The 18,042-nt window shown below is 51.0% G+C and overlaps 1 protein-coding gene across 1 annotated transcript in view; it reads right to left on the bottom strand.

The window, feature by feature from the left end:
• LOC140359135 (interferon alpha/beta receptor 2-like) overlaps positions 1-15,383 on the bottom strand; it is a 17,739-nt gene extending 2,356 nt beyond the window's left edge. The window contains exons 1-5 of the mRNA XM_072444003.1: positions 15,301-15,383; positions 9,358-9,484; positions 7,915-8,087; positions 7,666-7,814; positions 3,776-3,929 (exon numbers count right to left, since the gene is read on the bottom strand). Of these exons, the coding sequence (XP_072300104.1) occupies positions 3,776-3,929; positions 7,666-7,814; positions 7,915-8,087; positions 9,358-9,484; positions 15,301-15,340 (643 nt within the window). The 5' untranslated portion in view covers positions 15,341-15,383. The remainder of the gene's footprint in view (positions 1-3,775; positions 3,930-7,665; positions 7,815-7,914; positions 8,088-9,357; positions 9,485-15,300) is intronic.
• Between the last annotated feature and the right edge of the window lie 2,659 nt (positions 15,384-18,042).

The following is an 18,042-nucleotide window of genomic DNA, read 5'->3' as shown; positions in this document are numbered from 1 at the left end:
AGAGCACACTGACCTGTGTCGGGTGGGCCGCTCAGAGCACACTGACCTGTGTCGGGTGGGCCGCTCAGGGCACACTGACCTGTGTCGGGTGGGCCGCTCAGAGCACACTGACCTGTGTCGGGTGGGCCGCTCAGGGCACACTGACCTGTGTCGGGTGGGCCGCTCAGAGCACACTGACCTGTGTCGGGTGGGCCGCTCAGGGCACACTGACCTGTGTCGGGTGGGCCGCTCAGGGCACACTGACCTGTGTCGGGTGGGCCGCTCAGGGCACACTGACCTGTGTCGGGTGGGCCGCTCAGGGCACACTGACCTGTGTCGGGTGGGCCGCTCAGAACACACTGACCTGTGTCGGGTGGGCCGCTCAGAGCACACTGACCTGTGTCGGGTGGGCCGCTCAGGGCACACTGACCTGTGTCGGGTGGGCCGCTCAGAACACACTGACCTGTGTCGGGTGGGCCGCTCAGAGCACACTGACCTGTGTCGGGTTGGCCGCTCAGAGCACACTGACCTGTGTCGGGTGGGCCGCTCAGAGCACACTGACCTGTGTCGGGTGGGCCGCTCAGAGCACACTGACCTGTGTCGGGTGGGCCGCTCAGAGCACACTGACCTGTGTCGGGTTGGCCGCTCAGAGCACACTGACCTGTGTCGGGTGGGCCGCTCAGAGCACACTGACCTGTGTCGGGTGGGCCGCTCAGAGCACACTGACCTGTGTCGGGTGGGCCGCTCAGAGCACACTGACCTGTGTCGGGTGGGCCGCTCAGGGCACACTGACCTGTGTCGGGTGGGCCGCTCAGAGCACACTGACCTGTGTCGGGTGGGCCGCTCAGGGCACACTGACCTGTGTCGGGTGGGCCGCTCAGAGCACACTGACCTGTGTCGGGTGGGCCGCTCAGAGCACACTGACCTGTGTCGGGTGGGCCGCTCAGAGCACACTGACCTGTGTCGGGTTGGCCGCTCAGAGCACACTGACCTGTGTCGGGTGGGCCGCTCAGGGCACACTGACCTGTGTCGGGTGGGCCGCTCAGAGCACACTGACCTGTGTCGGGTGGGCCGCTCAGAGCACACTGACCTGTGTCGGGTGGGCCGCTCAGGGCACACTGACCTGTGTCGGGTGGGCCGCTCAGAGCACACTGACCTGTGTCGGGTGGGCCGCTCAGGGCACACTGACCTGTGTCGGGTGGGCCGCTCAGAGCACACTGACCTGTGTCGGGTGGGCCGCTCAGGGCACACTGACCTGTGTCGGGTGGGCCGCTCAGGGCACACTGACCTGTGTCGGGTGGGCCGCTCAGGGCACACTGACCTGTGTCGGGTGGGCCGCTCAGAGCACACTGACCTGTGTCGGGTGGGCCGCTCAGGGCACACTGACCTGTGTCGGGTGGGCCGCTCAGAACACACTGACCTGTGTCGGGTGGGCCGCTCAGGGCACACTGACCTGTGTCGGGTGGGCCGCTCAGAGCACACTGACCTGTGTCGGGTGGGCCGCTCAGAGCACACTGACCTGTGTCGGGTGGGCCGCTCAGGGCACACTGACCTGTGTCGGGTGGGCCGCTCAGGGCACACTGACCTGTGTCGGGTGGGCCGCTCAGAGCACACTGACCTGTGTCGGGTGGGCCGCTCAGGGCACACTGACCTGTGTCGGGTGGGCCGCTCAGAGCACACTGACCTGTGTCGGGTGGGCCGCTCAGGGCACACTGACCTGTGTCGGGTGGGCCGCTCAGGGCACACTGACCTGTGTCGGGTGGGCCGCTCAGGGCACACTGACCTGTGTCGGGTGGGCCGCTCAGAACACACTGACCTGTGTCGGGTGGGCCGCTCAGAGCACACTGACCTGTGTCGGGTGGGCCGCTCAGGGCACACTGACCTGTGTCGGGTGGGCCGCTCAGAACACACTGACCTGTGTCGGGTGGGCCGCTCAGGGCACACTGACCTGTGTCGGGTGGGCCGCTCAGAGCACACTGACCTGTGTCGGGTGGGCCGCTCAGAGCACACTGACCTGTGTCGGGTGGGCCGCTCAGAGCACACTGACCTGTGTCGGGTGGGCCGCTCAGGGCACACTGACCTGTGTCGGGTGGGCCGCTCAGAGCACACTGACCTGTGTCGGGTGGGCCGCTCAGGGCACACTGACCTGTGTCGGGTGGGCCGCTCAGAACACACTGACCTGTGTCGGGTGGGCCGCTCAGGGCACACTGACCTGTGTCGGGTGGGCCGCTCAGGGCACACTGACCTGTGTCGGGTGGGCCGCTCAGAGCACACTGACCTGTGTCGGGTGGGCCGCTCAGGGCACACTGACCTGTGTCGGGTGGGCCGCTCAGGGCACACTGACCTGTGTCGGGTGGGCCGCTCAGGGCACACTGACCTGTGTCGGGTGGGCCGCTCAGAACACACTGACCTGTGTCGGGTGGGCCGCTCAGAGCACACTGACCTGTGTCGGGTGGGCCGCTCAGGGCACACTGACCTGTGTCGGGTGGGCCGCTCAGAGCACACTGACCTGTGTCGGGTGGGCCGCTCAGGGCACACTGACCTGTGTCGGGTGGGCCGCTCAGGGCACACTGACCTGTGTCGGGTGGGCCGCTCAGAACACACTGACCTGTGTCGGGTGGGCCGCTCAGAGCACACTGACCTGTGTCGGGTGGGCCGCTCAGAGCACACTGACCTGTGTCGGGTGGGCCGCTCAGAGCACACTGACCTGTGTCGGGTGGGCCGCTCAGGGCACACTGACCTGTGTCGGGTGGGCCGCTCAGAGCACACTGACCTGTGTCGGGTGGGCCGCTCAGGGCACACTGACCTGTGTCGGGTGGGCCGCTCAGGGCACACTGACCTGTGTCGGGTGGGCCGCTCAGGGCACACTGACCTGTGTCGGGTGGGCCGCTCAGGGCACACTGACCTGTGTCGGGTGGGCCGCTCAGGGCACACTGACCTGTGTCGGGTGGGCCGCTCAGAGCACACTGACCTGTGTCGGGTGGGCCGCTCAGGGCACACTGACCTGTGTCGGGTGGGCCGCTCAGAGCACACTGACCTGTGTCGGGTGGGCCGCTCAGAGCACACTGACCTGTGTCGGGTTGGCCGCTCAGAGCACACTGACCTGTGTCGGGTGGGCCGCTCAGAGCACACTGACCTGTGTCGGGTGGGCCGCTCAGAGCACACTGACCTGTGTCGGGTGGGCCGCTCAGAGCACACTGACCTGTGTCGGGTGGGCCGCTCAGGGCACACTGACCTGTGTCGGGTGGGCCGCTCAGGGCACACTGACCTGTGTCGGGTGGGCCGCTCAGAGCACACTGACCTGTGTCGGGTGGGCCGCTCAGAGCACACTGACCTGTGTCGGGTGGGCCGCTCAGAGCACACTGACCTGTGTCGGGTTGGCCGCTCAGAGCACACTGACCTGTGTCGGGTGGGCCGCTCAGAGCACACTGACCTGTGTCGGGTGGGCCGCTCAGAGCACACTGACCTGTGTCGGGTGGGCCGCTCAGAGCACACTGACCTGTGTCGGGTGGGCCGCTCAGGGCACACTGACCTGTGTCGGGTGGGCCGCTCAGAGCACACTGACCTGTGTCGGGTGGGCCGCTCAGGGCACACTGACCTGTGTCGGGTGGGCCGCTCAGAGCACACTGACCTGTGTCGGGTGGGCCGCTCAGGGCACACTGACCTGTGTCGGGTGGGCCGCTCAGAGCACACTGACCTGTGTCGGGTGGGCCGCTCAGAGCACACTGACCTGTGTCGGGTGGGCCGCTCAGAGCACACTGACCTGTGTCGGGTGGGCCGCTCAGAGCACACTGACCTGTGTCGGGTGGGCCGCTCAGAGCACACAGGCGTTTGCCGGGGGTGGAGTTGTCGTTGAACACGGTGTGCACCACCACAGTGACACAGTACTCCACACCGCGCTGCAGATGCTCCACACGGATGCCCTCCCTCATGGGCATGCTCAGGTTGAACTGAAATGCACAAGGGCACAAGAACAAACTGCATCACATGACGATTCACGTGACCTGGATGAAGTGCAAAATGATTTCCAGTTCAGAACACAGACGGCTGAGGTTTCAGTGCGATGCCTGGACAGTTTGGAGAAGTCTGACTTTTCACATCGTCTGGAGGATTTACTCGGGGAAATGTAAGACAAACTTTATAATGAATTTATGCTTTTCAAAAGTATTACATCATGTACTTAAACCCACATTTCTGAAAGAGCACATACTGGTGGTTTGGGTATTGTATTTAATCTGATTTATTTATCTAAAGTTAAGGTTTAGCTGCGCTTTATTGTCCCTGTGGGGAAATGTGATTGGACCTCTGCATTTGACCCGTCAGTGCCAGAGTCTCCATCTCCTGGTCTTTGTGCCAGGATTGGTCAAGACGACCGCAGCTGGAGGATTTGACATATCGTGCATGTTTTGGGTGTAAATGTATGAGATATGGGTTTATCTTATCTTATTATAAAGCAAAAAGGCCCAGAGGTGTGGGTGAAGAGGGCGTTGGTTAGCAGTCAAAACCAGAATAAACTTCCATTTTCCATTTGATTCATCATTTTGTATTGATTTGGGACAGTGCCTGTTTATGGAAACACACAATAAACATTGGCTGGATGTCTTTTAGTACTTTAGTGGTTTCAAAATGTGTTCTTTTATAATATTCAACATTTTAAAACGCTTAATAACAAACACAACAAACAAAACAAGACTCGGGAGAACTTAGCAGACAAAAATGAAAGACGTTTGAAGACATTTATAAACCCAATAATCGTCTCCATGTCCCGTAAGTCTTTCTAATATCGGTCCAGTTCTTGATCGCCGGCTCAGTTTGTGTCATCTTTTCTTGTGATGGCTCTTTTCCCTGCTGCCAGAAGTAAATCAATCAATTTATTGTGTCCATGGCAACTCAACAATTTACTGCATGTCTTACCGTCTTACCCCAGTCTTATCCCCATTTCATGATTTTCTTTTACAACCTGGTAGAGAATCTTGACTCCAGACTTTAAATCTCAGATCTGTGCTGTTTGGTACTTATATAACCCAACCACTTAAAGGTTTTAACATCTAAATTGGTAGGTTTTCCATGTTGTAAGCAGAGATTTGACACAGGGATTCTTCACTTCCTCCTCATGACTCAAGCGTCTGTCATCTGCAGTAAGAACTGTACAGGAACCTCCGGCACCACATGACTCTCAGTATAAGACCTGTACAGGAACCCCCGGCACCACATGACTCTCAGTATAAGACCTGTACAGGAACCCCCGGCACCACATGACTCTCAGTATAAGACCTGTACAGGAACCTCAGGCACCACATGACTCTCAGTATAAGACCTGTACAGGAACCTCAGGCACCACATGACTCTCAGTATAAGACCTGTACAGGAACCCCCGGCACCACATGACTCTCAGTATAAGACCTGTACAGGAACCCCCGGCACCACATGACTCTCAGTATAAGGCCTGTACAGGAACCCCCGGCACCACATGACTCTCAGTATAAGACCTGTACAGGAACCCCCGGCACCACATGACTCTCAGTATAAGGCCTGTACAGGAACCCCCGGCACCACATGACTCTCAGTATAAGACCTGTACAGGAACCCCCGGCACCACATGACTCTCAGTATAAGACCTGTACAGGAACCCACGGCACCACATGACTCTCAGTATAAGACCTGTACAGGAACCTCAGGCACCACATGACTCTCAGTATAAGACCTGAACAGGAACCTCAGGCACCACATGACTCTCAGTATAAGACCTGTACAGGAACCCCCGGCACCACATGACTCTCAGTATAAGACCTGTACAGGAACCTCAGGCACCACATGACTCTCTGTATAAGACCTGTACAGGAACCTCAGGCACCACATGACTCTCAGTATAAGACCTGTACAGGAACCTCAGGCACCACATGACTCTCAGTATAAGACCTGTACAGGAACCCCCGGCACCACATGACTCTCAGTATAAGACCATTGAGCACAACATTCTGGATCACACCAGCAACGCTCTGATTTGAGCTGAAACAAAGTAATTTTTCAGAAAAAGCAAACCCCGCCTCCTTTTTCTTTTAATAGTTGTTGTTCTGCCCATTCTAAGGTTCAAGTTGTGATAGTGTTTGTATATTAGCAAGATCTCCTGTCCTTAGACAAATGTCCCAAGATCTCGTGTCCTTCAACTCTCTTTGTACCGTGATTTTGTTTGTCTGTTAAGTTGCCGTCTGCTTTACTGTCTGGTAGTTCTGTGTCATATTCTGTTTATTCTATTTTTTTATTTTTTAGGATGAGATTTGGAGGCTGGTCATTATGTTAGATCTTTTATCCAATCATATTCAGCCATCATGTGTTGCCAGGGGTCTAAAATCTGCCCTCTGACCTTCAGACTCAACAGTGAGGGCGCTGAATGAAAATGATGTGTCAACCAATCAGCTTCAGAGTTGGCTCTTGTACGTCTGTTGCTGTTGCTCAGGAGCAGCAGGTGCATCACGTGCATGTCTTCTGATTGGATCGCCAATAGTGAGAGGCAGGTCTTATGGGCGGGGCTATGCAGAACCTCAGAACGAGGAAATTGAATTTGATAAACAAATGAATTTGCATACTGCTAAGCTGTTTTTTCAACCCACAAGGAGGAAGGAGGAAAATATATTGATTTGGTCGAGGATATAATTATAACGCTTTTCTCAAGACAAACTTTTCAAGAAAAGTTAGACATTGTAAGAAAAGATCGTCCGACGCCGACGGTGCAAACCCTGTTACAGGCGGGTTTGCTCGCCACTTTCAAATTTCCAACGCGATGTGTCTGCGCGGACATCGGCGCGGAGAACCAGCGGAGAATGCATGGACATCGCCGCAAACAAGGTGATGCAACGCCCGGTTAAACTGCGTTTCTGTCTAAGTATAGTGTAGTATGTAGAGTGTCTAGAACCACGGCATCATAATGATGGTAATAGGAGGTGGATTCATTCGGGTGGGACTGTGTAGGACCTCACTGAAGGCCCAGACCCACGGCCTGCCACTGTGATTGAGGATGGGGAGCAGGTGCGAGGGGCGATGTCCCCGGGTCCCCTGTCCTTAGACCCTCCTTATCGGCCAGGAAATATTACAAAAAACCTCCTTGGGAGTTCTGCGCGTAGGAGGGATCTGACTCTCACAGACGGACAGGCGGACGCCCGGCTTGGGTGCGTTGATAGTGGCTGGGGAGAGGTGGCCCTGGCATGGCAGTTTACGCAGATGGACTTAGGTCTTCCGGGTGAACTAACGCAGGCTTCATTATTCACAGGGAAATGCAACTGTAGCGCCACCAGGAGGCAAACCACTGTCACGTGTTCTGGGACTGTCCTGTTGCTCAGAAATATGTGACTGAAGTTCACAAAGCTCTGCAGACGGTTTTTGACACTTCCCTATGAACTTAAGGAACTATGAACTTGGGCCTCAGAACTCCTGCCATGGATACAATAAATGGAAACTTTTGGAATGGACTTTTGGAGAAAGGAAAAAAGGCCATAACAAAGAAATGGCTGACACAAACATCACCAACAATCAAAGACTGGACCGACATAGTGATGGGCAGTAGACAAATGGAAAAAATGACATTCTGACTTAATCTGAATATGGATCAATTTGATACTCTAAAAGGCATATTAGTTCAAATTGGCCTGTTTAGTAAAGGTCCTGTTTGCATCATTCAGAAGGCCTTACCTGAGCGCCGTCCCTGCTCCTCTGCACCTGCACATGAAGCTTCCAGAACAGGCTCAGCAGCTGATCTGTTTTTAGAAGTGGCGGCGAGACCTGGAGTAGCAGACAATTCCCACAGCCGGACAGCATCAGCCGTGGAGGGCCCAACATGGCTGTAACCACATCATTCATTTGGCATGAATGGAACATGATTTTGACAACAAATATATTTAGTTTAATTGTCGGTTGGGTTTCTGGATGGTGAAAGCTTACTGTCAGGCAGGGGCTGAAAGAGGGCACTCTTAGTCCAGTTGGATCTCTGGTTGGGGGTGAAGGCCTGGACTCTGGCCTGGTAACTGTCCAGAGGGTCTTTAAAAACCAGGGTCAGATTACACTGCTGTCCAGGCTTCATTGTGGCACACTGGGGGACATCTTTCCATTTACGACTTTCATAATCAGAATCAGAAAAAGGTTTATTGGCATTTAACAGAGTTAAGTTTTGAAGTTAAGAACATAGAACAATGAATAATAAAATAATAATAATAATAATAATAATAATAATAATAGCAACATCTGTAGAATCAAATAAGGCATGCATAAATTAAGAATGTACTTAAAAAATCTGAAAATAAACTTGGTCTCAGTATGTACACAGACATTTACGGATGGTCAGAAATAGTGCAGAAAGTGATCAGTACGTGACTAGTATTGGTTGAATTATTGTTAAAGACGCAGGTATTAAGAGTCCAATGGAAATTGTTCATTTGGTGGGAGGTTCTGGTCCGGATGGAGGGTAGCCTCCTGCCTGAGGGGAGTGACCTCCTGCCTGAGGGGAGTGACCTCCTGCCTGAGGGGAGTGGCCTCCTGCCTGAGGGGAGTGACCTCCTGCCTGAGGGGAGTGGCCTCCTGCCTGAGGGGAGTGACCTCCTGCCTGAGGGGAGTGGCCTCCTGCCTGAGGGGAGTGACCTCCTGCCTAAGGGGAGTGACCTCCTGCCTGAGGGGAGTGGCCTCCTGCCTGAGGGGAGTGACCTCCTGCCTAAGGGGAGTGGCCTCCTGCCAGAGTCAGGACTAAACATGGAGCTGTCTCTTGCTGGTGTTTCAGTTTTTTGCAGCTGAAATCTGGAACATTCTTCCTGAAGATGTGAGACAGGTTCTACTCTGACAATGTTCAAATCTAAGATAAAAACGTGCATGTGACTGAAAGGATTTTTTTTTGCACTCTTTTCTTTCATGTCTTAAACTGTTTTGTGATTTCTGTCATTTCTTTGTGATTTTCATGCATTTTTTCCTGTTGTGAAGCACTTTGAACTGCCTTGTGTGTGAAATGTGCCTTGTCCTTCCACACAATTCATCATCTTATTTGTTTCTTCATAGAAATACATCTTTGTGTGCAGGGCCGGCCCTTCCACTTGGCAGGATAGGCGGGTGCCTGGGGCGGCACTGTGGGGGGGGGGGGGGGGACACTATTTTGGAATTGACAAATAAATCTAACGAAAGGAGAAAATCAAAAAATCGAAAGCAGTGTGTTACGTATTCTATCAAGTCAGGGGCATCACCTCTGGATAGACACAACAGGCTAGAATATCCAATGCCAACAGCATTGTTATATATTTGTTTTTTGCGCCCCCTTCTATATTTCCCAACACTATTTTGGCATTAAAATAAATAAACATATTTTTTTAGTTGTAGTGTCAGAAGAACTTGTGGCGGCTTCACCTGAATTTCAATGCCTGAACAGTGAAGCGAGCGCTGGCAGGGGTCCCTGGGCCCGGGACGAAGTGGAGGATGTGCTCCAAGTTAAAGGACCAGATGGAGATGTTGACAGGGACAGGGACACAGAGCACTGAAAAAACATAATATAAGCACTGGACAAAGGAAGTATATAACCACATCACAACACACGTGGGAAACGTAAATCTGCTCTTTTTAGAGTGTTATATTTCTATAAATAATACATACATTAATAATATGATGTAATTGACACAATAATCCTTCTTGTCCAACAAAACAGCTTTAACAAAATTACAAAAAATTCCCATTTCTTACTTTCACTTGGAGGAAATGAAAGGCACATTTCTTCAAAGGTTGAATGGACGATTCTTTTGGCCCAAATCTGAGTCTTATTTCCTCGTGGCGTGGACTGTCGATTAGTCCTGCCACGCATCAATCATAAAACGCACCTGTCGCTCACCTGCAGCCGCGTGCGGCTCGTCCCCACGTTTCCGCGTGTCTAAGCGCATTGATCTATCATAATATAGTTCCCTCAGTGTACGGGACAAAATAGACAATTGGAGCTGACGCATAAGAGACGGAAATCTACTGGAGACCAGAGATGTGATGCGCTCCGTTGCGCTAATAAACAAACGCACATGTGTGTTGTATCAGTCCGCACGGGGGAGTGGCATGAGCACGGGGGAGTGGCATGTGCACGGGGGAGTGGCATGCGCACGGGGGAGTGGCATGAGCACGGGGGAGTGGCATGCGCACGGGGAGTGGCATGAGCACGGAGGAGTGGCATGAGCACGGGGGAGTGGCATGTGCACGGGGGAGTGGCATGAGCACGGGGGAGTGGCATGCGCACGGGGGAGTGGCATGAGCACGGGGGAGTGGCATGCGCACGGAGGAGTGGCATGAGCACGGGGGAGTGGCATGAGCACGGGGGAGTGGCATGAGCACGGGGGAGTGGCATGCGCACGGGGAATGGCATGAGCACGGAGGAGTGGCATGAGCACGGAGGAGTGGCATGAGCACGGGGGAGTGGCATGAGCACGGGGGAGTGGCATGTGCACGGGGGAGTGGCATGCGCACGGGGGAGTGGCATGAGCACGGGGGAGTGGCATGCGCACGGGGAGTGGCATGAGCACGGAGGAGTGGCATGAGCACGGGGGAGTGGCATGTGCACGGGGGAGTGGCATGAGCACGGGGGAGTGGCATGCGCACGGGGGAGTGGCATGAGCACGGGGGAGTGGCATGCGCACGGAGGAGTGGCATGAGCACGGGGGAGTGGCATGAGCACGGGGGAGTGGCATGAGCACGGGGGAGTGGCATGCGCACGGGGAATGGCATGAGCACGGAGGAGTGGCATGAGCACGGAGGAGTGGCATGAGCACGGGGGAGTGGCATGAGCACGGGGGAGTGGCATGAGCACGGGGGAGTGGCATGTGCACGGGGGAGTGGCATGAGCACGGGGGAGTGGCATGAGCACGGGGGAGTGGCATGAGCACGGGGGAGTGGCATGAGCACGGAGGAGTGGCATGAGCACGGGGGAGTGGCATGAGCACGGGGGAGTGGCATGAGCACGGGGGAGTGGCATGAGCACGGGGGAGTGGCATGAGCACTTCCGCCTGCGTTCTCAAATCGCCGAAAAATCGTCCATTGCTCCTTCAATTTTTGTAGCCAAAGAGGGACAAGTTGTTGAATGTGGTGGGACATGGAGGGACACACATATGAGACCCCAAAAGTGTCTATGTTTTCTATGTACAATACATATGGCATCAATAAACAAGTGAGGTCTTAATAACTGCAGAAGAATGACTCAAGACTCGAGAGAACCACACAAACCACATCCTACAGCACGTCCTGTCTTCTTTTTGTAATATTTATATTTTTTCTCAGTTTTTTGATAAATAGAAACCAGAGCACAACCAGAGTAAAACATAAAATCAAATAATATTATTAATGATACAATAAGAATAATTAATAAAGGCACAGTGACAAAACAAATAAAATTACGACATAAATGTCCAACATTTAAGTTCCTCAAATTTGTCAATTTTCAAATTAAATCTGAATGTAATTTTTTCCATTTGTCCAATGTCTGTTATGTCAGTCGAGTCCTTGATCGTTGTCTTGAATTGTGAAAAGGTACTTCAAAGGTCTTTTGGGACATGTGTCCCCTACATGGCATATTTCAATTAAATTATGGTCTCAATTGGTCTTTTAAATTTGTCCATTTCCAAGTAAAGTCAAAATTTTTCCCATATTTGTAAAATATCCGTTACTATGTCAGTCTAGTCCTTAGTTGTTGGTGAGGTTTGTGTCAGCCATTTCTTTCTGATGGTCTTTTTCCAGCTGCTAAAAGTACATTCCAAAGGTATCCAGGGGCCCAAGTGCATAGTTCTAATGTGCAGAGGATGGAATTGTCAAAAACAGTGCATGAAGTACACAATGCAGTGCACTTCAGTCCAATATTTCTGAACAACATCAACAGTGATTTCCCTCCTGGTGCCACAGTTTTCATTTCCTTGTGAATATTGAGCACTTTAAATTGATCATGTGAAAAAACATGACACATTGTTCAGCAAAATTCCTGTTCCTGTGAGTAACTGTCCAGATTCGTAATAGATTGAAATACTTCAGATTTTTTTCCCTTGAAAGTTTGGATTTATAAGCCATAATAAAAAAAAAATCAGTCAAGGGTTATAATGGTCATTACTTTTTAGATTCCATGATTATAATAACTCCGTATATGTAAATACCTATAAAAGTCCTGTTTCCTCCAGAACCTGGGAGAGGCTGGGAACATTGAGTCTGAGACCTCCATTGTCTGTTCGGAGCTATGGTCGCACCCGCTGGTGGACACCAGAAGGAAGGGATATTAGGCCTCCTTGGCTTGTAGGACTCCTAAGGCCAATGACAGGTATCGGCGGGCCAGGTGTACCACAACTTGAGCTGCCACAGAGAGAAAAACCCGGGTCTGGGAGGAGTTCGGGGAGGCCAAGGAGGAGGACTATCAATCAGCCCCAAAGAAATTCTGGCAAACCGTCCGGCGCCTCAGGAAGGGGACGCAGTGCTTCACCAACACCGTTTATTGTGCGGGTGGAGACCTGCTGACCTCGACTGGGGATGTTGTCGGACGGTGGAAGGAATAAATTGAGAACCTCCTTAATCCCACCGTCACATCTTCCAAAGAGGAAGTAGAGACTGAGGACTCAGAGGCTGACTCGTCCATCACCCAAGCTGAAGTCACTGAGGTTGTTAAACTCTTCAGTGGCTCCAGGGGTGGATGAGATCCTGAGGACCTAAAGTCTCTGGATGCTGTAGGAATGTCTTGGCTGACACGTCTCTGCAACAGGGCGTGGCGGTCGGGGACAGTGTCTCTGGGCTGGCAGACCGGGGTGGTGGTCCCTCTGTTCAAGAAGGGGGACCAGAGGGTGTGTTCCAACTACAGAGGGATCACACTCCTCAGCCTCCCACAAGGTCTATTCCAGGTCCTGGAGGAGAATCTGACCAATAGTGGAACCTGGGATTCAGGAGGAGCAGGTTTAGGTCCTGGTGGTGCAACACTGAACCAGCTCTAGACTCTCGAGGGTTCATGGGAGTTTGCCCAACCAGTCTACATGTGCTCTGTGGATCTTGAGAAGGCTTTGTGTCTCTTATGGTGTACTTTGGGGTGTTCTCCTAGAGTATGGGGTTGGAGGGTTTGGGGACCACAGGATCTCATCTCTGCTGTTTGCAGATGATGCAGATGATATTGTCCCGGTGACTCCATCAATCCCAAACCTGCAACAAGTATTTTGGGGTCTTGTTCATGAGTGAGGGAAGGATGCAACTTGAGATTGACAGGCAGAACGGTGCAGCGGCTGCAGTGATGTAGCTGTATTGGATTGTTGTGGTGAAGAAGGAGCCGAGTCAATTTACTGGTCAATCTATGTTTTGGGTAATGACCAAAAGGACAATAACGCGGATAAAAGCGGTCGAAATGAGTTTCCTCCGCCGGTTGGCTGGGCGCTCCCTTAGAGATAAGGTGAGGAGCTCAGTCACACGGGAGGAGCTCTGAGTAGAGCCGCTCCTCCAGCTGAGGTGGCTTGGGCATCTCTCTCTGGGGAGGTGTTTCGGGCATGTCCCATCGGGAAAAGGCCCTGGGGAAGACCCAGGACACACTTGAGGGACTATGTCTCTCGGCTGGAGGGGAATACCTCAGGATCCTTTCGGAGCAGGTGGAGGAAGTGTCTGGGAGTTCCTGTTTAGGACCGCTGCCCCCGCGACCCGGCCCCAGATAAGCGGAAGAAGATGGATGACAACCCCCTCTGTCCTTTAGTAAGACAGAAGGCAGAATTCCTTAGATATTTAGGTGTGGTCAACCATAAAGAACTATCAACACTCTTTTCACCACTATAAGGAAAATCCTCCTTTTTAAATGGACTCGTATCCCCTACTTAAAGGCGTGATTGACGATTTTTTTCTGGCCCAAATCTGAGTCTTATTTCCTCGTGGCGTGGACGGCCGATTAGTCCTGCCACGTGTCAATCATAAAACGCACTTACCGCTCACCTGCAGCCTCCTCCGACTCGTCCCCCGAGAGCAGCACGTTTCCGCGTGTCTAAGCGCATTAATCTATCATAATATAGTTCCCTCAGTGTACGGGACAAAATGAAGACAGAGAAAGACAGTTCGAGCTGACGCAGAAGAGACGGAAATCTACGGGAGACGAGAGATGATGCGCTCCGTCGCGCTAATAAACAAACACACGTGTGTGTTGTATCAGTCCACACGGGGGAGTGGCACGAGCACGGGGGAGTGGCACGCGCACGGGGGAGTGGCACGCGCACGGGGGAGTGGCACGAGCACGGGGGAGTGGCACGCGCACGGGGGAGTGGCACGAGCACGGGGGAGTGGCACGCGCACGGGGGAGTGGCACGAGCACGGGGGAGTGGCACGCGCACGGGGGAGTGGCACGTGCACGGGGGAGTGGCACGTGCACGGGGGAGTGGCACGTGCACGGGGGAGTGGCACGAGCACGGGGGAGTGGCATGTGCACGGGGGAGTGGTATGTGCACGGGGGAGTGGCATGTGCACGGGGGAGTGGCATGAGCACGGGGGAGTGGCATGAGCACGGGGGAGTGGCACGGGGGAGTGGCATGTGCACGGGGGAGTGACACGTGCATGGGGGAGTGACATGTGCACGGGGGAGTGGCACGGGGGAGTGGCATGTGCACGGGGGAGTGGCACGGGGGAGTGGCACGTGCACGGGGGAGTGACACGTGCATGGGGGAGTGACATGTGCACGGGGGAGTGGCACGGGGGAGTGGCACGGGGGAGTGGCATGTGCACGGGGGAGTGACACGTGCATGGGGGAGTGACATGTGCACGGGGGAGTGGCACGGGGGAGTGGCACGGGGGAGTGGCATGTGCACGGGGGAGTGGCACGGGGGAGTGGCACGTGCACGGGGGAGTGGCACGGGGGAGTGGCACGTGCACGGGGGAGTGGCACGGGGGAGTGGCACGTGCACGGGGGAGTGGCATGAACACTTCCGCCTGAGTTCTCAAATCGCCGAAAAATCATCCAAAACACCTTTAAGTCAAAGTCAAAGGATTGGAACGGAACACACCCTGTCAAAGTGCTCATTATTCACAAGGAAATGCTAAATGTTGGAGAAACGTATTCTGGGACTGTCCTGTGGCTCAAAAATATTGAACTGAAACTAATGATGCACAGCAGAAAAAATGACATTCAAACTTAATTTGGAAATTAACTAATTTGACCAGATATGGACCAAATGGGACTTATATTGTAATTTAATATTGCTATAACTGCTTTTTGTTTGTTTTATAGTCACTGGATTATTCATATTTATAGTTTAAAAGCTGATCTCTGGTCATGTTCTGTTTGTTTTTGTGTTAAAAAAGAAAGAAAATGTAAAGAGTTGGATGGTTTACCGTGGTCCATGAGCAGCAGGAGCAGAGTCCACGTCAACATGCTCTGGTCTGGGCCTCGTCACACAATCTCCACAACACAATCTGAACAGAATCAGAGCTAAGGTGCTCACATTCTCACACACTCTGACAGTTTGTGTCTGTACACAAGTCCCTCCTTCACTTCCTCCCACACTGCACCTTCCTCTGCTGCAGCTCAGCTTTCAATTGGCTAAAGGCATTGATCACAGATCTCAAGCAAGTCAACTAGGACATGCATGAAAAGTTAACTGTATTTTAATCTGTATTTGTGCATAAAATAATACTGTACATTCTTGATGGAGAGAATATAAGTTCAAAAGTTATACAACTAAATATAAACATATGTTTGTGGTTTATTTTTCTTGGTTTGAGTTGAGGGGTTTTTTCCCAACCCTTTTCAAAAATAATTTATAAAACACCACTAGAGAACAATGGAAAAAATAAAAGGAACATAAGTAGCACAGGTCACAAAAAATACAAAAAAAAAGGCATCATGAAAAACAGAGTGGTCCAACTTGACTCCAAATGTGATTTTGTTTTCATTTTCCGTCATGTTCTTTATAAAGTCCATCCAGTCCTTGATTGTTGGTGTCATCCATTATTTTGTGATGGCCTTTTTACCGCGCCTCCAAACGTCCAAAGAAAGCCATTGATTGTGTCCATGGAGTTTTAAGGCCAAAATACATCGATCTGAAATCATTTGGAATGGCAATGTCAAAAACAGTCTCTGGCCCTTTGTTGATTTCAGTTCCATATTTCTGAGCTACAGGACAGACCCCAAAAAAAAGGTGATGGCTTGCCTCCTAGCAACCAGTTTCTCGTGCAGTTAGGATCCTTGTGAATAATGTGCACTTTGATATTTTTGCAGCGGAATTCTACAAACATGTGATGTTGTGGTTCGTACAAACATTTTCTCATTCTTCATCCGTCAAAAAAAACAAACCTCTTTTTCCCATTTACTTTGAATATAATCAGTAGAGTGGCTGCCCAATTTGTTAATATATTTATATCATTTAGATATTATCCCCTTGAAAGTTCAAAGGGTTAAAGAGGTCTTTGTTTTTAATTTCTTGAATATAATAACTCCTTATTTGTAAAAGTCCGGTTTCTCCAAGTCAAAACTCATCAAACTCATCAAAGCTTTTCATGTGATTTTCTTTTGTTTCCCAGACTTTAAATCTCAAAAATGTGCTGCTAGGTGCAAAACTTTGAACATAAATCAACCAGTTTAAGATTTTAAAAAATGTTCCTTCCGTGTTGTAAACACAGATTTTACCCAGGGATTTTCCACTTCCTCCAAATGACTCAAACCAACTCCCTGAACAAAGGGTCCTTAAACAGCTGGATTTGAACCACCAAAGTGTGTTTTTTTGTCTTTCCTCCAAATCCACAGAAATGTAGAGCAGGATCACTTAGGTCTATTGTATATTTCTGACTCAGTGATTTTAGATCTGTCTTTATTGGGGAAAAAAAGTAGTCTATTCTGGAATAAAGTGTATGTGGATTAGAAAAATGGGCACACTGGCGTCCCCTGTCTCCAGATGTCAATCAGTCCTATTCTTCATTCATTTATGGAATTTCTTATTGTTCCTACAGAGCCTCTTGAGCGTGACACAGCTAATGTGGGTTGAATACAGATTAGGGTTCCCTCAGAGTGGTTTACAATCAGGTCCATAATGGCAGTATAGAACAGACCTGGGCATATGTGGCCCTAGGGGCCAGATGTGGCCCTCAGCCTGTTTTAATCCAGCCCCCCACAAGACTTTAGTGTCTCTCTTTTAACTCTTTTAGCTGTGTAACATGTGTCTGTACTTGTGTCGTTAATAAAGTGTACATGAAATTAATGATCCAATAGTCCTATGTTTTACAGAAAAATGCTTATAATTATAAGACAATGATCATGATCCGGATGCCAAGTTAAAGGTAAAGTACCAAAGTAAAAAACCTCCCCATTAAAGCTTTAGTACATATATTAGCATTATTTAGTACCAATACATATCTGCCATCTTTGTATTTATATTCAAAACTTTGTTCAAAAGATATCTTGTGTTTGCCTCCGTATGAAGAATAAAATAACAAAATTGTGTTTTTTTTTACATTTTATGTGGCTTAAATGTGTTTTTTGTAAAGATATCATGTCATCTTTTTATTTTCTCATTTTAGTTATTATTTTGGCTGGTTTGATTGGGTTCAGTCTGCCATTAACGTATAAAGATGCGACTTGTAACACTGCCCATGCCATTGGGTCGACTGCATCGATTCTGTTCTAAAACTCTGGTCCAACACCACTTATACACATAGAACCACAGAACCACAGAACCATAGAACCACAGAACCATAGAACCACAGAACCACAGAACCATAGAACCACAGAACCATAGAACCACAGAACCATAGAACCACAGAACCATAGAACCACAGAACCACAGAACCATAGAACCACAGAACCTTAGAACCACAGAACCATAGAACCACAGAACCATAGAACCACAGAACCACAGAACCACAGAACCACAGAACCATAGAACCACAGAACCACAGAACCATAGAACCACAGAACCATAGAACCACAGAACCATAGAACCATAGAACCACAGAACCATAGAACCACAGAACCACAGAACCATAGAACCACAGAACCATAGAACCACAGAACCATAGAACCATAGAACCACAGAACCATAGAACCACAGAACCACAGAACCATAGAACCACAGAACCATA

The sequence above is a fragment of the Eucyclogobius newberryi genome, unplaced genomic scaffold (assembly GCF_026437365.1).
Source record: "Eucyclogobius newberryi isolate DKJ021-1_F unplaced genomic scaffold, fEucNew1.0.hap1 SCAF_14, whole genome shotgun sequence".
Classification (NCBI taxonomy): Eukaryota; Metazoa; Chordata; class Actinopteri; order Gobiiformes; family Gobiidae; genus Eucyclogobius; species Eucyclogobius newberryi.
The sequence above is the reverse complement of the archived record's forward strand: the minus strand, read 5'-3'. Positions and strand labels throughout refer to the sequence as shown.